Source organism: Kryptolebias marmoratus, linkage group LG1 (assembly GCF_001649575.2).
Source record: "Kryptolebias marmoratus isolate JLee-2015 linkage group LG1, ASM164957v2, whole genome shotgun sequence".
In the NCBI taxonomy this organism is placed as follows: domain Eukaryota; kingdom Metazoa; phylum Chordata; class Actinopteri; order Cyprinodontiformes; family Rivulidae; genus Kryptolebias; species Kryptolebias marmoratus.
The window spans coordinates 30,922,005-30,942,242 of NC_051430.1; the positions used below are offsets into that span (position 1 = coordinate 30,922,005).

The 20,238-nt window shown below is 44.4% G+C and overlaps 3 protein-coding genes across 3 annotated transcripts; 1 reads left to right on the forward strand and 2 right to left on the reverse strand.

Annotated features, from left to right (window-relative positions):
• Positions 1 to 382: 382 nt before the first annotated feature.
• Positions 383 to 10,641, reverse strand: LOC108241525 (chromaffin granule amine transporter). Its single transcript, XM_017425719.2, has 17 exons — positions 10,146 to 10,641; positions 7,726 to 7,824; positions 6,649 to 7,019; positions 6,320 to 6,444; positions 6,163 to 6,221; positions 5,988 to 6,071; positions 5,239 to 5,331; positions 5,049 to 5,138; positions 4,405 to 4,448; positions 4,134 to 4,194; positions 3,903 to 3,998; positions 3,676 to 3,754; positions 3,212 to 3,263; positions 2,869 to 2,932; positions 2,659 to 2,778; positions 2,443 to 2,576; positions 383 to 675 (listed from the first exon to the last, which is right to left on the reverse strand). The coding sequence occupies exons 2-17, from the start codon at positions 7,820 to 7,822 to the stop codon at positions 565 to 567; spliced, it is 1,680 nt and encodes a 559-aa protein (XP_017281208.1). The 5' UTR covers positions 7,823 to 7,824; positions 10,146 to 10,641; the 3' UTR covers positions 383 to 564.
• Positions 10,642 to 11,814: 1,173 nt separating this feature from the next.
• Positions 11,815 to 15,509, forward strand: LOC108241539 (dickkopf-related protein 4). The gene is made up of 3 exons (XM_017425766.3): positions 11,815 to 12,585; positions 13,623 to 13,737; positions 13,825 to 15,509. Exons 1-3 carry the CDS (start codon positions 12,475 to 12,477, stop codon positions 14,133 to 14,135), a joined length of 537 nt encoding a protein of 178 aa, XP_017281255.1. The 5' UTR covers positions 11,815 to 12,474; the 3' UTR covers positions 14,136 to 15,509.
• A 652-nt stretch (positions 15,510 to 16,161) lies between these two features.
• ppiaa (peptidylprolyl isomerase Aa (cyclophilin A)) lies at positions 16,162 to 19,232 on the reverse strand. The gene is made up of 4 exons (XM_017425767.3): positions 19,075 to 19,232; positions 17,642 to 17,761; positions 17,387 to 17,559; positions 16,162 to 16,550 (listed from the first exon to the last, which is right to left on the reverse strand). The coding sequence occupies exons 1-4, from the start codon at positions 19,141 to 19,143 to the stop codon at positions 16,418 to 16,420; spliced, it is 495 nt and encodes a 164-aa protein (XP_017281256.1). The 5' UTR covers positions 19,144 to 19,232; the 3' UTR covers positions 16,162 to 16,417.
• Positions 19,233 to 20,238: the final 1,006 nt, after the last annotated feature.

Genomic DNA, 20,238 nt, shown 5'->3' on the forward strand with positions numbered 1-20,238 from the left:
GGAAACTAAAATGAGTTACCATAACTGCAGGAAAAGCTGTGCAAGTTTATATATATATAAATCATTTTATTCGAATGAAATTTAACGACCAATCTGGATCCAGAAATGACTTCATTTGGGTTCAGTTCTGGACCGCGGTCTGCTGTTTGGTGATCCCTCCTTTCTACCATCAACCTGTCAGGAGGTGCAGATAAGAATTAACCCTTAATTTACCGACCGGACAATGCGTTCAGGAAGGTTAATGTGAATAAAATCTCTGATTTTGGGTAAATGAACCCATGAAGTAAAGATTAAATGTCTTGGAGTTTGACTGCAGGAGATTCAGTTTAAAAATGACAAAAAACATGAAGTCTGTTGAAGAGTTTTGTTCTTTTTTGGGGGAGGGGCACAAACTGAACATGTATGTACGTAGAAAACATTCAGAAAGTGGGCGGGGCTTAGTAAACATCAGCTGAAGGTAATCAGGCGTCTTTTAAAGGAATCTGCATGAATGGATTCACATTAATAACTCTGCAGCGAGCAGCTGAGAAACGACGACATCACAACACGAACACGGAGCGTTTGTCACTCTTCAGTCTCCTCTTCTTCGCTGTAGTCGCTCAGAGGAAACTCACGACTCTCCTTGTGGGTGTTGTAGTTTTTCCTGTGCATCATACACTCCTGGTCGATGATCGCCTGCAGCACACACACACACAGTTTCAGGTTAAACACATAAATCTGAACTGCTGCTGAGTTCATGGATGTTTTTTGACGAATACGTCGGAGCGTCATCTGCATAGAAATGTTATCATCACTGCCTCCTGCCGACAGGTGAACACAGGTGATCATTTATGTGTCTGTGCTGAAACTTTCAGTAAATAATGACTGGATGAATATCTGCAACTAACAAACTCTTGGAGTCAACTTGATTCAAGATGGCTGCCACAGCCAGTCATTATCAACAAACACAAAATAAACTATAATTCAGTCAGTTTTACAAACATTGATGTAAAATGTAGTGTGGTAGTAGCTGAGAGTCATCTCCAACATATAAACAAACAAGATATTTGTTTAAACGTTTGCCAGAGTCAGTTGTGTCTGTTAGCAAAATATCTCATGAACCACTGAAGGGATTTCCATTAAACTTTCAGAATGTAATCACTGGATGAACATCATACCAGTTCAAGATGGCTGCCCCAGCTAATCAACATCAGCCAACACACAATTGATATATTACAGTTTATTTTGCAGATATTGAGCTAAAGTTTGATGTGGTAGTAGCTGAGAGTCATCCACAACTCCCACTGTGAGCATGACATCTTGTAATATTAGATAATGTTAGTTTTAAAGTTTAACCAAAACAACTACAGCGTGAAACCTTTAAATAAAACTTTTCCACAAAGTGTTTAAATCATTCGTGTGGAAACAAGCCGAAGCAGAAGCAACATTCACATCATGAGACGAGTTTCAGAAACTCGTTTAAAAACCAAACTGTTTAAAACTGGAGCTTCTCTGTTTGTTTTTTTTTTATCATCCCCGGAACGAGCAGATTTCTGTCTTTAACTCCAGGATGAAAACATTAACCTGCAGCTCTTTGTAATCTCTGGGTAATTGGCAGCTTATTTAGCTATTTAGCAGAAATGTTTCCACTGCAGCTTTGAAGGATGCTACCTCTGATCTGTGATCAGTTTAATCGCTGTGTAATGACTTCACAAACACACACTTTGGCCTCCACATCACAAAAACACAAACACACACTTCCTGCTGATGCGTTGGGACCTGCCGCCACGCTCGCCGGGAGTCGGAGCTGATTGGATGAAACCAACAACAAACTGATCTGTTCAGGAAATACCAGGTGAGGCGGGTGGCTTCACCTGAGCCATCGACCAATCACAGCAGCTACAGAGGATTTACCCCCAAAACTAAAACCTCTGATTGGACCATTCTGTCCTGTTTGTCGGACAGACGACCTCACATCTGACTCCAGAATCAGCCCAAACCATCAGCCCTCCACCACCGTGCTGACAGCTGGGAGAAGCTGTTTGTGTTGATCAGAGATCGTATTTATCTGAACTCTGACCAGAACAGGACCAGCTTCCCTGTAGGCTGGTTCCAGTATCCATGTTTAAGCCCCGCCCCCTCCATGTAAACAAGCTAAACTTTGGTAAAATAAAAACAAAAGCCTCATATAATTTTTTTCAGGTGTTGATCTCTGTTGATTCACATTGTTTTAATATTATATTTAAATTTTAATCTTTATTTTAGCTGTAATTAATTTGTGCTTAAAAGAAAGGTCATGTGACACCATGATTGTGTGTGGGGGAGTAGGCGGGGCTTAAAGCACCACCTCACTACTGTGGTTCGTTTTTGTTTCTCAGATGTTAATACTTCCTGTTTCACCTCTGATGATGTCACTGAGTCGACGCTGATCAGCTGACCTGCTTCATCTCATGTAGTATTTACCATTTTCTCCTCCCGGACAGTTGGGTTACGTAACAGGAAGCAGAGTGGAGCGTACAGGATGTTGATTACTCCGATGAACACCATGAGACAAGGGAAACCCACTGCCTGGACCAGAGCGCCCCCTGTGGACGGCCCTAAAACAACAACGTAAACAATAAAACTTTTCTGTTTTTTAATAAGGATGATGTTTCCCTCCCTGCAGAGGTTTTGTGTTACCTATAGCGAAGCCCATACACAGCGCCACGTCAGCGATGGCGTACACGCTGCCGTACACAGAGGCGTGGCGGATGTCGACGAGGTAACCCATGATGGCCATCATGGAGGAGTCCACCATACCTGAAACACAGACATCATCACAGGCTCACAACCGGAACATGACTAATGATGTCAAACGTGTTTAAAAAATCCGTTCATGAGAAAAGTCACCGATGGCGAAGCCCAGACCTCCGTTTGGACCAATCAGACCGTAGATATTGGTGGCAAAAGGAACCTGAAACAAACAAACAGGTAAATACAAACATGGATGGATGGATGGATGGATGGTTGGATGGACAGACTGATGGATGGATGAACGGGTGGACGGATGGATGGATGGATGGATGGATGGATGGATGGATGGATGGATGGATGGATGGATGGATGGATGGATGGATGGATGGATGGATGGATGGATGGATGGATGGACGGATGGATGGATGGAAGGATGAATGGATGGATGGATGGATGGATGGATGGATGGATGGATGGATGGATGGATGGATGAACTCACACACAGCAGACTGATGCCGACGATGAACATCCCCAACATGGAGCAAAGCCACCTGCAGAAACACAAACATCCTTCAGGTTCTACCAGCAGGTCCAGGTCTGAATGGGATCAGGTCTGAACAGGATCAGGTCTGAACAGGGTCAAGTCTGAACGGGATCAGGTCTGAACGGGATCAGGTCTGAAAAAACCTGTATACTCTCTGTTATTGTAACCATTCAGATATTAAAACACTCGGCTCAGGCTTAGGTGCTCCGACTTTTAGTTGTTGTAACTTTTACACTTTTCTAAACATTAAACTTTATTGAACAATAGATGGAAATCTCTTTGAACATTTTCTCCTTCAGATCTGCTTCAGCTCCTGCCTCTGCTTCTGTCTTCTTTAAGCTAATTTTTGTCCCATTTATATGTTTTGTTTTGGATGTTTTAGAAATGACTGATGGTTCAGAGAAAACAAACCCACTGACCGGCCCATCTTATTGGCTAGAACTCCAAACAGGTTGGTTCCGATCAGGTAAGAGATGCTGGCTGGAAGGAAGGCCATCCCTGCAACACAAACCACACCGAGCCGTTCACCACCAAGGAAATGATCACCCTCAGAAACTTGTTTGAATCCATCTTCAAATCTGTATATTTCTTTGTTTGACTCTCATAACTCATCTAATCTGGGTTTCAGATCAAAAACGGATCGTACCAAGCTGCCATTTCGGGGAGCACATGGTCTGCATCATCCAGATGGGCAGGGTCGGCTCCAAGATGGCGACACCCATGTTGGCGAAGCAGAGAGATCCTGCAGACGGACGGACGGAAGGACTCTGTGATGTGGGAACCATCCACTGGTCCACAGAACTCAGGTCTATAAACTCCTTTAATATGAATTAATCTGGGTAAAAATGAGATGTTGGGGTGAGCAGAGGCTGCCTACCTGCACTGATGAGGATGTACGGATCCTTTAACAGAGTCAGTAAAGGTGTTCCCTCCACACTCTGAAACACAAAGAGAGACGAAACCAGTCACTGTGGGTCAGAACCCTCAGAACTGAGGCCTTCAGGGATCTGAAACCTCGATAAAACTGAAGAAGAACTCATGAGGACTTGGATTGATGGCAGGAAGGCAAAAAGTCTTTTAAAGATCTAATCTGGGGCCAGGACTTTCAGACCAGACCGTGTTCATAACGTAGTTCAAAGTGGACTCACCCCAGGAGAGATCTTGGAGGGCTGCAGGATGCACAACTGCAATGCTGCAACACAAACACAGACAGGTGAGACCAACTGAACCGCCCACCTCCACCTGCAGGGGGCAGCACTGAGTCTGAGGCCACATCCACACGGAAAGGGATTTCTTTTCCCTTAAAACAATCTTTTTGTGTCATTTCTAAAAATATTCATGTTTCTAGAAATGCAAAAAACAACCCAAGCCATGACAGGCCTGTATGTGTCCAAATCATCAGTGTGTTATAATTAGAAACAGAACCAGAACCTGGAAGTTGAAACCACAAAAGGACAAGTGCCCCCTACTGGCTGGTTCCAGTACAATTTAAACAAAAGGGACAATCTCCGGACTAAGAAACAAAATTAAACCTCAGATAACGTTTTTCAGATGATGATTTTTGTCGATTCATTATCATGTCGGTTATTTTGGTGTTGTATGTTAAAAAATGAATTGACAGTTTAATAAAATTATAAAAGTTGTGTTTCGGGTGGTTTCTCTCACACTGGAACCCAGTTTTTAGGATTATCGTTTAGGGGCTCCTTACATGTCGTTTCCATGTGGACACATGACTGAAACAACAAACTCATCTCCGCATGGACGAGGCCTGAGGCGTGGTTTCACCTCCTACCTCCATCGAACATAGCCAGGAAGGCCAGGATCAGGAAGGGGGCGCTCTTCCCCACAAAGTCGTACATCACGCTGCCAAACGGCGCTCCGACTGGGAGAACAACAAACACAATCAGGAAACTTTTCCCAAACAAATCCTTCATTTCACACCTAGCACCACTCACGACTCCGGACTCAGTGTTGGTTCTCACTCAGGACGCCCATCGCCAGCCCCCCCAGGGCGACGCCCATGGCGACACCTCGCTCCTCGTCATCGGTGTACACGCTGGCCAACATGCCGAGACCTAAACACACGAAGATCAACCAGTGGTTCATTACCTCTCAGATGAGCTCCAGGTTTACCTTTTAAACACATTAAATCTTGTTTAAACTGTTAATAACTGGAATTATTAACTGGTATTAACCATCCTCTTGAGGTTGGGTTTAGACTTTTTACAGAAGTTTTGATTTTATTTGTCACAGTTCATTCAGTGGAGGGAGAAACCAACTAATGCAGATATAATTTATCCCTCGGTCATCATCCTCTCATCCTCACCCTGTCTATCCCTCTCATCCATCTCTGCCTTTAGGGACAAACAGGTCTGCCAGGTGTCTCGTGTCCTAACGTCCTAAGCTGGTGAAGATGTTGGACCTCAGGGACAGAACCTCCTCTCTGAGTCTCCTTCCTCCTCCAACCATGAGTCTCAACCTTCAGATCGACTCTCTTATCCTCACCTCCTTAACTCTGAATAAACCTGTAAGCTGGTGTCGTTCCTGCTGTTCTTTATGTTGTAAGAAGATTTAAATTAAAAGCACTTCATTTTTTTAAAATAAATTTGTTTTTTCCTGTGACTTTAAGTTTAGAGGACCGTTCCCGTGGGAGAAAAACATCTTTGGGTGTGATTACAGGTTTTATCAGGTCGTGTTTGTTGTTTCATTTGTGACGTGTTGAAGCACCAACCTGCGACAGACGAGAAGGACGAGCCGATTCCCTGCAGAGAGCGGGCGAAGAACAGCAGAGCGTAGGTCCCTGAGAAAGCAAACACTGACACAAACACCGTCCGAGTCAGGGGAAGTCCAGGAAACACGCCGCTGCTGTCAGAGCGTTTCTGATGTTTCTGTGAGAAACAACTTACTGATGGTGGAAACAAACATGATGATGAAACCTGCAAACATGGGGATGTGGTAACCAACCCTACACACAGACAGAAGGAAGGAGGTTCAGTGAGTTCAGTGAAGAGAGAACTGTGAGTTTATAACAGCTGTAGAACATAAGCTGAATGATGCTGGTACCTGTTAGTGAGCGGACCGACAAACGGGTTGACCAGCAGCTGGACGAGAGCTTTGGAGGCAAACAGCAAACCGACACGGACATTTTCCTTCTCCAGGAAAACACTGTCCTGAAGACAGGAAGACTCCTGCAAGAAACAAGAAATAAAAAAACAACATCAACCAGAGGAAGATTTACCAGAGAAGATAAAACAAAAATGAAAAAGGGAAGAAAAAATGGATAAAGTGTGAGGACAGGAGGTAACAGGAAAGAACACAAATGAAGGAAACAAGAACACATTTGTGGGTAGAAGGTCAGAAGGTCCTTGATTCGGAGGTCACCCTCCACCCACCGTGGTGTTGGCGGTCTCGTTGACCTGCAGCACCTCTGGGGTTGGCCCGGTCCAACCTGTTGGATCGGTGCCGGGCGTCGCTTCAGGCTGGACCCCCTCCAGGTCAAAGGTGTTGTTGTCAAACAGGGACACCAGAGGAGGCAGCTGGGGGCCCCGAGGAGCCTCTGTACCCAGGATCAGTGCTCTGTGTTCGGGTCTGGGGAGCTGGGAGGTCCAGCTGGAGGTCTGGAGGTTGGAGCCGGAGGACGGGGCTTGGGAGGCTCCGGTGTCTGGCTGCGATGCACTGAGGCTGGGCAGAGCCAGCAGCGAGGGCTGGATGGTCTGTGGTTCTGGATGTTCCATGGCGTAGAGGAATGTTGGTACGATCGGCACTGAAGGAAGAGTATCGACCCATTAGCTGACTGATCCAACTGGAGTTATCCAGGTCATGGTGACAATAATTGTTTATTTAGATGGCAAGTGGACCTTAAGCTTGATTCTCCTGTTCACTTCTAAAGAAGGATTTTGAATAAAATGGTGAAAGATAATCTGTTGAATCTGTAAAAATCCGATTAAGGAAAGAAAATAAGAAGCAAAAGAAGAGAAGGAGGCAGGTTTGAACTAAAGAGTCCACTTTAAAGATCAGGTTCAGGAGGTGAGATCTGGGTTCGTGTTGAGTCTAACAGCAAAGGACAACATCGACCTCAAGGTTTTCAGCTGCGTCACAACTCTGAGGTCTGTTTCTGATCCATAAATGAATCCACCACACCCCCCTCAACATACTGACAGAAACAGTTCATCCATCTGATGACGGTTTGTTAAACACTCTGTTGTACAAACGAGTCTGTTGTTGGTTTATTGTTTGCTCGGGCCATAGCTTCTTCAGCCTGAAATTATTTTATATATTTCTAAAATCCCTACTTCAGATCTGTCAGAGGAATGATTTCATCAGACCTTATTAAAGACCTAATAACAGCCATGTTTGTGTGGCACTTTTTACTACACACTTAAATCAAATATAAATTAAAAACAGGGATTAGAATCCACAACATTAGGAGACATTCATCTTCTGTTTTGTGTTTGTGAGCGTTTACTCACCGACCACAGTGAGCAGCATGTTGTCGAGCAGCAGAGCGACGCACACCACCACCAGGACCAGTCTGGGAGAACCTCGGCTCTGATGGAGCCACGCCATGTCTGCAGCAACAGAACCACAGCCATCACTGCGGAGGTCATTACCCTGATCACATTCACTTCTCTGACAGGTACTGAAAAATAACCACCATCTGTAAAACCTACAGCTGCCATATTCTGCAGAAACATAAGGAATGTTTGTAACTTTAGACCAAATTATGCTAATTGTCTCTGATAATGTCCAGTTGTTGCGCTAAGCTAACTTTAAACTTTGGCTCATCTTACTTCAACATTTACCTTCAACAACATTACTTAAGTAGTTTTAAACTAGTTTTTCTTTCTCAATATACAAAAAAGAGCATGATTAGTGATTCTTCTTAAACCACTGGAGCTTGTTTTGGATTTGATGATGTTTATCAGTCATCCATCCACCATATATGAAGGGGGCGGAGCCTATCCCAGCAGTCATTGCGTGAGACAGGAACACATCACGAGTCCCATTGTTGGTCATTTCCTCTCAACAATTAAACTTTTCAGGACATGAGTCAGAACAAAGTTATCCAAACAGATAAAAAGTAAAAACATTGTTGTTGGGGTTTTGAGTGCAAGCTCATTAAAAACACTACTGTTGTTTAATGCTGAACTGAAAACTAAGCTTTTAAATATCCTCACTTTGAATGAAAAGATTTTAAAATGTTTAGTTTTTCCCATTATAATCCCTGTTTGACTGATGGATGCAAATGAAGCAGAAAGAGTTTAATAATCCGTGTTAGAGCCTGAAGGATGGTGAGCCGTTAGATTTCAGTGAATTTATATTATTTCCATTTGAAGAGTTCTGATCTGACCAAATTTCCCCTGAAATACATCTGAAACATGCTGGTTTTTATTTTCTTTATAACATTTCTGTTTTGTTAGAGTTCAGAGACGTCAGCTGGCAGAGACTCCTTCATATCACTTCAGATCTTTAATAAAACTACAGAGCAGCCTTTTATTATCAGACACCAGATATTAGTTGGATCCCGCAGCCTGCAGCTCGTCTCTGATTGGAGCGTGGAGATTTGGTGCCAGATCGTCTAAATTTACCATCGAACCAACACCGAACATGACAACAGCTTCATGTTTATTACATCCTGACATATCTGCATGTTTCTGTGTTCGAACATCACTGAGCTTCACTAAAATATAAAGTTTGAGAAAATCCAAAATCCTTACAGATAATTTGGAGACGCCTCGTTCAAATCGACTGCTGTTTGTACCGTCAGCTTATTTGCCAAAACGTTTCATTGTTATTTGAATTTGATTAACTAATAAGAAGTAAATTAGTTCTTAGATTATTTTATAAAGATTTCTTTTAATCTTCACAAACATAAATGATCTGATGAAGATCGTTTCAGCATGTCATCAGCTTTATTCACCTCAGCATCGTTTGCTCTATTTGCTGATTATTTTAGCTGTTTTTTCCTGCTTCAGTAACACAATTATCCCACATGCACACACCTCCTTTTTCCCTCTTATCTCCGTTCATCTTGTTTGTTCGGCTCCACCTCCCTTCTCTGACTTCTGTTTGATGCAAAATTGATCTGAAATGTAATTTTGCTTCTGAATCATTTGTTCGATGCAGCAGAAAAAAAAAACCCTGCAGGAGTTTTCAGAAATTATGATGTTGCCTGAAATGTAACTCCACCGAAGCTAAAAACCTTTTCTCCTCCCTAAACACATAAAAAGTCATCAGTTCTGGATTAATGCACATCCAGAGCCCTAAAACAGAAATTTATCAGACTTACAGAAACTAAAATAATTATTTAAAGTTAAAATTTAAAATAACAAAATACAGAAAACAAATTATATAACAATATATATTTAAGAAAATGGGTCAAGTTTAAAAGAAAATGAGAAAAACACTAAAAAATTTAAAATTCAAAAACAATAAAACATGAAAAAAATACATTAAAATAACTAATAAATAAACCCAACGTTCAAAAGTAGAAAGAAAAGACAAAAAATAAACTTTTAAATCAAACTTAGCTGCTCTTGATTAGTTTAGTTCATATAAATTATTATAAATAATCAAAATCAAATTAGATTTTTTTTTTAATTAACTGGAACAAAATTTACCTCGCCAAATTCAGGAATCCTAATATAAATAAAAACAACAAACTTCAAGAAATCAGAAGAAAATGCAACTAAAAGTTTACACTTTAAAAACTTTAAAGAAGCAAATTCTCATCTTTTAATAAGATGTTAGCCAACCAAAGTAATTTCTAATAAAATAATATATAAATGTTACATATTTTAGAGTAAAATCTTAATGATTAAAACAGAAATCATGTCTCTGTTTGATTAATTTATTTGTTAAAAGACGCTGACAGACAGGTGCATCCTACCTGGAGAAGCGGCGGTCTTTAGTTTTCCTTCGTTCAGCTGCTGAGCGTTTGGATATAAATCTGAACGGAGGAGGGGAGGGTGGGGGAGGAGAGGAGGTGAGGAGAGGAGACAGGCAGGTGGATGTTTCCTCTTTTGATTCTTATCATGATAAAATCAGACATCATTGAGACACACACACACACACACACACATGTTTGTTTATGTGAGTTTGTGGGGACCCTGAGACGTTTCGGAGTCCTCTCTGCAAAATGAGGACATTAAGGACGTTTAGAGTTCAGACTTTATTTTGGGGCTCAGATACTAACCAGGTTCAGGTCACAGTCGAGCGAGGCGTGTTTGGTTGTGTGTGTGTGTGTGTGTGTGTGTGTCAGTAATTGTCAGCGTCTGCTGCTGTTTTATTGCAGCCTTCAGGCTGTTATCACTCAGACACATCTCCACACGCAGCAGCTCTGTTTATACGACAGGAGGACGTGTTTCATGTATGTCTGACACACATGTTGCTGCACACGCCACATGTGAGCGCAGATAATGAAAGAACAGATGTAGGAACACGCGTTAAAGATCATATTTCACACAGGTATCTGTGTGTGCGTGTTGTACCTGCTTCTGTTTTCACGTCACAGCTGATCTTTTTCTGAAATCATCCTCCTCTGCTGCAGATGTAATTTCCTTGCCTCCAGGCAGGTCGTTGTTCTGAAGGCTGGAGATAATGTCAGGGAGGCCCCCAGGGGCCCAGCATGTTGGAGGTGAAAGCTTCGTTATACTCCAGTCAGAGACTTTACAAACCCGCTGATGATCTTCATCCTGGTTGATCACAGATAAATTCAGGTGTGAACACAACAAACTGGTGCATTTATTCATATTATTCTCTGCTTGTCTGGGTTTCAGGTAAATCATGGACACATCATAAAAGCTGGCATTTTTAAATGTCATCATTATTTTATCCTTTTACAACTTATTACAGTTTGTGCTACTTTTTACTGCCTGAAAAGTGCTTTATAAATACAAATTTCATTGATTGATTCATCTTAAATTCTGTCTATATGAACACAAAAGAAATGTATTTAACTCCTAAATTGAGTTATTTCCAAATCCACCGGACAGATTTTAATGAAACTTTCAGAAAGTAAATACAACAGCATGGCTTTAGCAAACACAAAAGCTTTTATAATGCAGCCGAATGTGCAGAAATGGAGCTAAAATTTGGTGTGATAGTAGCTGAGAGTCATTCCCGACACGTGCTGCGAGTGCTAACAGATTACACTAAAATCACACAGCCAATAAACAAACACAACTTATTGGCATTTTGACCAAATCTCAAAAACAAAATAAAAAACCCCAACAATGTTATAGTTTAGATTTGAGTTTTGGACATTTTCAAAAAAATTAGAGAAGCAAATATTTTCTCTAAATAGTCGTCGCAGGTTTCCCAAACCCATCTAAGAACTCTGAAGAGCATCAGAGCCATAATTTAGGTAAATATCCAGCTCTGAAAAAACACTTTGGAGATCTATAAGAAGTCTTAAAATGGTCCAAATCTCCAGAGTGTGCTTCAGAAGATGAAATCATAAACGTGGAGACGGCTGCTCAGTAGGAAAGCGTTCAGTGAGAAATCTGCTCATTTTCTCATGTTTTGAAGTGAGACGCTTCCTCTGATGGGTGTAAAGTGAGAATGGGTCAGGGTGAAGGTGAGTTTAATAAATCTGATTTATCTCTGAAATTCTCCCCGGCCTTTAAACTAAAACAACAATTTACCTCTGATTCTTATCATAGTTTGAACGTTTCTATAACGGCGTCTATCTGTGGAGTATTTTTCCTTTTCCACAGATTATTGTCAGATTTATCTGTTAAATCTGTTTTTGTGTCATCATCAGTTAAATCGTCTTTAATCGCCTGTAAACAGCCACACATCCGCCCGTCTGAGAGGCGCAGCTTCAGCCCTAATGAGTTTTCATCACGACCACATGAAGTGAAACCACACACACCTTCAAACACAGCTCCACCTGTCTCAGCTCTCCAGGTGTGTTTTAATCTCTCTGTGGTCTCTGCGGTGTCACGTATCAAACGTCCCGCCTCACCTGAGGCTGCAGGGCTTCCAGGAAGGAAGGGAAGGCGGTTCTGGTTCTGTCGACTGATGCGGTCGAGCTTCAAACGCAGCCAGAGGACTTCTGAGACCCAGCCGGCTGAGCGAGGACGGATCAGAGGGGAGGGAGGGTTATAAAAGCCGGACGCACCTGAAGGCAGCACCAGGAGACGAAGAAACCCCTGAGATCTGCCTGAGAGGTTTACCTTTACCAACCAAACCAGAGAGGATCTATCAGCCGCAGGATGTGGACGTATCGCAGCTTCCTGTGTGTGTCTCTGGTCTGTGGTCTGACTCTGGACTCAAACACCATCAGATCCTCCAAAGAGGCGACGCCGCAGAGCTCCGAGCTGCAGGTAAGAGCAGAGAAAACACCTGGATCAGCTGAGATCCTTTAGTTTCCGTCTCATGAAACTTCACACTGAAACCTAACACTACTTCAGCTAAAAGAAACGAGGGAAAATGGCTGCAATAATACTTTAAATTAGGTGAACTAACAGAATTTATAAAGCTAACTTCAGCTGATTTTAATTTAATAAAATCCTTTTCGTCCAAACTTTGCTTCTGTTTGTTGATCTGCAAACCTAAAATTAAAAATGTGGATCTTTTAATGGAATTTATCAGCTGATTAAACAAAAGTCCAGTTTAACCTGATTAATGTTTTATTTAATTATTCTTGGTACAATAAAGATTTAATCTTCCTTTATTGTTTGGAGATTAACATGTTTTTTTTAAAGGGAGATCTGGCACACCTTTACAAACTGAAAATAATTAATAATTATTGGAGTCGTCTGCATAAAGGAGCGCTTCAGTCAATATCGGCCATTTTAAACCGTTTTAAACAGACTTTACCAACAGCAGCAGCAGCTGCTACAGTCAGCTCAGCGAAGTTTATGATTTAAATGTTTGTTTTTTAACTGTGAAAGTGTTTTAAGATTTTTAAATTAAGCAGTTGTTGTTATACTTTATGAAAAATGGACCACAAAGAAATATTGAGGTCCTATCAGAGAAACTCTACAGGTTTATTCTTTTAAAACAGATAATTATAAAGTTTAGGGTCTAATTTATTTTCCCTTGAGGTGTTGGCAGATTTTTACTGAAACTTGAATCTTGATTCTGAAAAGCTGCAGCAGAAAGTTTTAGTTTGAGGAAACATTTCTGCAGCCAAGCAGAACCCCTGAGTTCTGACCGGGTCCAGGTTCTGCTGTAGGAACAGGAAGTGAGACTTAGACAGGAAACAGAACTCTGATCAGGTCCAGGTTCTGCTGCAGAAACAGGAAGTGAGACTCAGACAGGAAACAGAACTCTGATCAGGTCCAGGTTCTGCTGCAGAAACAGGAAGTGAGACTCAGACAGGAAACAGAACTCTGATCAGGTTCTGTCCGTCCATCAGAGGGGGAGCTGCGGGAACCGAGCCCAGAGGAGACCGGCCAACGCCGACAGACATGTGGACCGACACCGGACCGCCGACGGACTCCGAGACGCTGACGGACTCAACCGGACCAAAGGTGAGTGACCTGGGCGCCAACTCCCAGAATGTCCTGCAGCAGGAGGCCCCGCCCCCTTCTCACACCTGTCTGCTGCGTGTCTTCCAGCACCAGAGATGTCCAGCTGTGTCCGGTCCGGGGACTGCGCTGCCGGGCTCTGCTGCGCCCGGTACCTGACCGGGAAGCGGTGCCAGCGGATCCCGGTGGAGGGCGAGGCCTGCCTGCTGCGGGGGCCCACCAAGCTCCGGAGGAACCTGGGGCGCTGCGACTGCGCCGCGGGCTTGACCTGCGCCGCCGCGGGCCGGGCAGAACCAGGGAGGAGCAAGCGCCAGGGGGTGTGCGTGGCCCGGCCCAGGCAGGCCCAGAGGAAGACCAGGCACTCTGGGAAGAAGAGGAGGACGGCGGAGCAGAGCTGCTGAAGGACTCTGTTGGATTCATGATGAAGAGGAGGAGGACCGGGCGGGTCCAGGAGGGGGGCCAACCCAGGCCCGCGGGCCCTCACTGGGCCCCCTGATCTAAGATAGAGACACTTTCTTCTTCTTCTGTAACTTTATCCCCAAAAAAACAGGAACACTGATCAAGTGGGCGGGGCCAGCTCCTCTTCCTCCAGGAGGAAGAGGAACCAAATGAACCAGAAACTCAAAACGTGCAGATATTTTACTTAAATATTTACTGTAAGAATATAAAGAGCCCCACAGACTGAACCCAGGGAGCTGCAGTTCTGAAAATAAAAATGGTTTTTATGCTGAGATTCTCCAGAACACGGCCCGGTTCAGTCCAGGAGGCGCCAAGCTTAAAAAACAAAAAACATCCAGATGTTTCAGCTGTCGACACGTCACCGTTAGAAACAAACTGCTGGAGGTTTAAATCTCAGAACTTATATTTCCGTTTTCCAGGATTCTTGTAGAAACTGTTTTAGCTTTGAAGTCTCACTGGTTTTAAGTTTTAGTTTCTGCTTCAAACATCACAGCTTTCAACAAAAATTATTTTACTTCCAACATCTGAACACGAGGTGAATAAAGTAAAGAAAATTTATAAAATGGTCTTTTCAGTGACTATATTTCAAACCTGAGCTGGTTTCCTTTTCTTCTGTCATTCAATCTGCTGCTTCCTTTGAGAACTTTAAATTGTTTTTTTTTTTTTTAAACAGCTTTATTTCTGTTCATTTTTATATACATGACAAACAGTTATATTTGGTACAATATTCAAAACAACTGTGGGTGACAAAAACAAACACAATAGCAAGACTTCAAAATAACCTGGCAACTGTTCAACACAACTGGTCATGCCTATTAAAATGTCAATAAATCAGTCATTATTATTTTCTCCCCTGCCTCCTCCCCCACCCATCCGTCTCAAACCCCCCCACCCCCTACGTCTCTCACTTACAGGATAGTACATGTCCAATTAGCATGATTACACAACCATAGTACTGCCCGCTTATGTTTGAGCTAATCCAAAAGAGTCATTCCGAATCCCGGCCCGTCATATCCATAGATGATAACATTTCCATGAAGGGGCCCCATATTGCCCCAAATGCTGCTTGCTTTCCTCTCACATTATAAAGTATCTTTTCCGGTTTACAGTAAGACACCAACTCATCAATCCATTGTCTTATTGATGGCGATTTTTCAGATTTCCAATTTTTTAAAATACATTTTTTGGCTGCTGTGCTTGCAAGAAGAATAAAGTATTTTTTATAATAATTTATTCTAATAGTTGTTAAATCTCCTAAAATCCACACCTTGGGTTCTTGTACAATCTGATATTTCACAATTTTTGATGTGATATCTATCATGTGTTTCAAAAAGTTTCCTATTATTGGGCAGTGCCATAGCATATGCAGAAGGTCCCCATCAGTCACCTTGCATCTCTGACATTTGGAAGAAATTTTTTTGTCCATTTTATTCAATCTATACGGAGTGTAATATGTCCTATGGAATATATTAAATTGAGTTTGCCTATGTTTTGTAGAAATTAACATGGTTTGTGACTGTTCTAATAATCGACTCCAATCCTCTTCCTCATATACACACACATCCAATTTCCATTTCTGCTTTTTAGCCGCTTGATGTATTTGTAGCGTTCCATTAAGTATGCAGTATATAGAGGACGTCAATCCTTTTGCTGAACTGTCTAGCTTGTGACATAAATATGATTCAAGGCAGGTTTTTTAAAATTTATGTAAATGTTTTGCTACAGAGACCTGAGACTACTTGTTCTGATTTTAAATTATAGAAATTAAACCTGAAACACCAGATCTGGACAGATTTAAAACTCAAAACTTTGTGCAGTTAAAACTGCCAGCAGGTGGCAGCAGAGTTTCTCCTGATGGTAAACTAACAAGACTTTAGGATTTAAAGTTCTTTAATCAGTTAATATTTACAGAATATTCAGATGCTAACAATCTGAAGATATTTCACGGTAAAAACAAAGAGACCTGCGTCATTATCAAGGCATCTTTTATTCCTTTATTTACTTTCTGATTTGAACAAAAACCGTCGGGACTTTGTGGAAAAACGTTAATGCAAAAGAAACTCAAAGGTAGTCACAAATGCAGCAACAGTTGAAACAATACAAAAAGAGGGGATGGATCGGCTGAATCTCCATTAATAGGAATGTTGATTGATGGAGGGGCGGAGCCTAACAGGGCGTCTACAGGAAGAGGCGAGGGGTGAATGGGGGGTGGTCCCGCTGCAGCTCAGATCTGCCCGCAGTCGGCGATGACGACCTTTCGTTTGGGTTTTCCTGCCGAGGTGCCGCAGCTCTCCATCTCCTTCACCACGTCCATCCCTTCCACCACTTGGCCGAACACCACGTGCTTCCCGTCGAGCCTGCGGGCGGAGAGCAGAGAGTGCCGCGTTCAAAGACGGGTTCAGAAGGCCTGGGTCGGGACCCCACTGGAGGACCACAAGACACCAAACAGGAGGCCCTGAAGGAATGTCCTTGAAGTGAACTAATTGTATTTAATAAAAATACGAAAAAAGTCATAGTGTAAGGTTCATCTGTTTGTCTCATTATGTGATCTTTTTAATTAAATCATTTAACCACCGTCTACATGAAGGTGTGAAGAAAGCCCAACATGAGGGAAGAATGTTTCAGCAGACATCACCTCTGAACACCACCTTTCTTTGGAACACACCTGTCTAACCGCGTTCCTCAGGGGGCCGCTCTCCTGCATGTTTTAGACGCGTTCTTGCTTTAAAACACCTGCTTTAAATGGACGACTTGTTGCCATGCTCCTGGAGAACCTGATGATTTGGTGAGGAGGTGATTAAACCATTTGAATCGGGTGTGTTGGAGCAGAAAAACCCAGAACTCCCAGGACAGCGACCCTTGAGGCCTGGAGTTTGACACCCCTGCTGTCAGAAATCACAGATTTAACCCTCAGAGGTGGAGAAGTCCTTGTTACTTCAGCTCAATTTGACCCGAAGGCCGCAGATGTTCAGAGACGCCTCAGTGACTGACTGAAAACACGTCTGACGGTCCGACAGGTTAGGGTTCAATCTGGGGTAATGCCTCATTTATCTGCTTCCAGCAAAAAACAAAAGGAACGGAACCAGTCTAACCAGCAGGTTTCTGAACATTCATGGTCAGATCCGACCTGTCGCCCGAGTTAACGCCGGATTTAAACCCATTAGAACCCTGAACCGGGTCACTCAGGTCCTACCATGCGGTCTTTTCTGTGCAGATGAAGAACTGGGACCCGTTGGTGTTTGGGCCGGCGTTGGCCATGGACAGGATGCCGGGCCCGGTGTGCTTCAGGGAGAAGTTCTCGTCGGCGAACTTGCTGCCGTAGATGGACTTCCCTCCGGTTCCGTTGTGATTGGTGAAATCACCGCCCTGCGGGTTAAACAAACAGCTTGAGTCCGGGCGACTCGCGGAGCCAACATCTGTCTGAGCAGCACCGACCCGGTGGGCCCACCTGGCACATGAACCCCGGGATGATGCGGTGGAAGCTGGAGCCCTTGTAGCCGAAGCCCTTCTCTCCGGTGCACAGGGCGCGGAAGTTATCAGCCGTCTTGGGCACGATGTCGGGGCGGAGCTGCGGGAGCAAAAGGGCAGAGTTGTGAAAGACTGACTGTTGGCTCAGAGGCACATGGGCAGAGCCAAAAACCTGAGCTGACATGATGCACTTTGCTCTGTGGAGCCACAGGACTTCTGCACAAACTGAAATACTTCTTACAATAAAACTCAGACTCTTAAACTGCTGCATTAATGTGCTGCTCTTTAAGTCTTATATTAAACTTAATTTTATAAAAAGCACTGAAGACTGACTGCAAACAAACTGATATAAGTTAATGAACTTCCGGGAAAGAATTTAATTTTTAAAGTCTCCTTAAGTCTAATAAGTTTATTTAATAAATCAGAACTCCTTAAACAGCTTCAGCTGATGGAAACAGACAGTTTGACAGGTATTTCCACCTGAGCACCAGAGTTACTCTGACAGATTCCAGCAGAGGAGTCTATAAACCATCTGCAGAAATCTGCACCATAAGGACAGATTTTATTCCCTCCAAAAGTTCCCAAACAGAACCAAACTCCTGCTGCAGACCTCCAGAACCACAGCTGCAGGTTTTAATCTCATCAGGTGAGCAGCACAGGTGAGGGGGGGCGGACACAAACAGGAAGACACCGGGAGCCCTGACCCGTCCTGGTTCCGAAGGGACATTTTCCCCTGCAGGTCTGAGGCTCGCTAGAACCGGGAACGCCCAAAAGAGGGAAACAAAATGGCCGCACTCGGTGTGCTAACTGCGGCTAGCTTCTGCTATAGCAAACCACACGTTAAAAACTCCCGTTAATTTGGATAACACCCGGTGAGCGCGAGCCGTTAGTGGTCCCCACCCAACATCCGCCTCCTCCACCGAGCAGACGGCGCCCCTCCCCCCTCCCACACCGCGGCGGTCCCGTGGAACTTTCCAGAACTGGTCCCAGGCCGAGGCCCGGAAGGCCCCGGTGTCTGCAGCTAGCCGCTCCGGGAACGTTAGCTAACGGAGAACCGGACACCAGTCAGCCGCTGCGGTGGAACCCCGGCCTGCTGTCGAGTCAAACAGAAACGAGAGAGTTCTAACGAACCAGAAAACAAAAACCCGAGTCTCGTGCAGGCCGCGTGGCTCTGCAACAAAGAGCCGCGCGCGCCTCAGGGGCCTCCGCGTGACGGCGGCTCCAGTGTGCGCGTGCTCCAGCAGGTTAAACACGAGCCGCCCGCGGGCAAACACCGATCTCTGCGGTCGATTTACCGCAGAGCCCCCCCTCCCCCCGGTTCTCGGGGCGGAAACACGCGCCGAACACGAAGCGCTAGCATGAGCCGAACAGCGTTAGCTGCGGGAACACCCGCCGAAGCCCCGGGCCCGGTACCTCCATGATGATGCGGCCCATCGGTTTACCATCGGAGGTGATGTCGAAGAAGACTCTGGGACTAGACATTTTAGCAGGCGGGTGTGGAGCGGCTGGACTGAAGACTTCTCTGGCGAGGAGACACTGCGGGCCACAGGGAACCGAAAAAGATGGAGGACCGATGATTAAATTTATATAAGACGCTAGTGGGCGGAGTAATAACACAGTCAGCCAATCGGTGAAGTATAAGCGCTTGAGTGACACTTCAGATGGCCTATCAGCAACCAGAACGGTAAATCTGGCCTTTTTTTCTGGCTACGCACATTTCAGAGTCCGTTACATTCCTCCCTCTGAATGAACCGGCTGAGAAATGATTAAACGCTTTCAGCCCGTCAGCTCCGAACACCGCCCCCCTCGGGTGTCCCGGTGACGAAGCGGCGCTCTCCAGGACCCGAGCAACACGCGCCAAAGATCACTCACGTGAACGTCAAAAAGCCCCGCAGTGGGAGCGCGCTCCCGTTGGCAGGTTAAAACGACGGGTGCGCGGTCACGTGTTCGGGGCGCGGTCGGATCGACAAATTAGTTCAGTGACGTATTTACGTCATACACGTCATTGGATTGTTTTATTTTGAGGCGGCAAAGGTGAGGCGCGAGCATTAGGCCCCGCCCCCTGCCGGAGCCTAATGTCTGGGTTAATCAAACAAAAGTGACACCAAACGCCACGAGCTGCTGGTCACGTTCAGGTAAAACATCTGTTCCCTTTCAGTCGATTCACTCGGTACAACATATGTACTATGGGATATCACGCTCCCGCGTGTCCTGGCTGAAGGCGGAGCCGGCCGAGGTTAAAAACAGTCTGCCATTTTTCCCAGATTTTATCTCGGAACTGACGTCCTCGTGGAACAAACCACTGTCCACCCGCGTTACAGTACCCGGCTACGGACAGTATCTGGATCTGGAAGGTGCGGAGAAAGCCGGGCTGGTAAATATTCCACCCATGGAGCCATCCCTGGCAGCGTATTTGGCGCCGTCCCACAACCATGGCATGAGCGGCCCCACATCCCTTCCATCCAAGCACTGTAGGTTTTCTGCTGCGCAGCTGGAAAAAATCTACAGGGCTCAAGCGACCACTGCTCGAGCGCTGAGCTCCATCTCCATGCTCCAGACGTACCAGGCTATGCGCCT

Bases quoted from the DNA above. Each gene is read 5' to 3' on its own strand.
- ppiaa (XM_017425767.3), bottom strand. From the start codon at position 19,143: ATGTCTAGTCCCAGAGTCTTCTTCGACATCACCTCCGATGGTAAACCG. The intron at 17,762-19,074 runs GTACCGGGCCCG...TTGCTCCCGCAG, and splicing joins TGGGCCGCATCATCATGGAG to CTCCGCCCCGACATCGTGCC. The intron at 16,551-17,386 runs GTAGGACCTGAG...CTCCGCCCGCAG, and splicing joins TGCACAGAAAAGACCGCATG to GCTCGACGGGAAGCACGTGG.
- LOC108241525 (XM_017425719.2), bottom strand. From the start codon at position 7,822: ATGGCGTGGCTCCATCAGAGCCGAGGTTCTCCCAGACTGGTCCTGGTG. The intron at 6,072-6,162 runs GTAAGTTGTTTC...TGTTTGTGTCAG, and splicing joins CATGTTTGTTTCCACCATCA to TGTTTGCTTTCTCAGGGACC. The intron at 676-2,442 runs GTAAATACTACA...TGTGTGCTGCAG, and splicing joins CTGTCCGGGAGGAGAAAATG to GCGATCATCGACCAGGAGTG.
- LOC108241539 (XM_017425766.3), top strand. From the start codon at position 12,475: ATGTGGACGTATCGCAGCTTCCTGTGTGTGTCTCTGGTCTGTGGTCTG. The intron at 12,586-13,622 runs GTAAGAGCAGAG...TCCGTCCATCAG, and splicing joins CGCAGAGCTCCGAGCTGCAG to AGGGGGAGCTGCGGGAACCG. The intron at 13,738-13,824 runs GTGAGTGACCTG...CGTGTCTTCCAG, and splicing joins CGGACTCAACCGGACCAAAG to CACCAGAGATGTCCAGCTGT.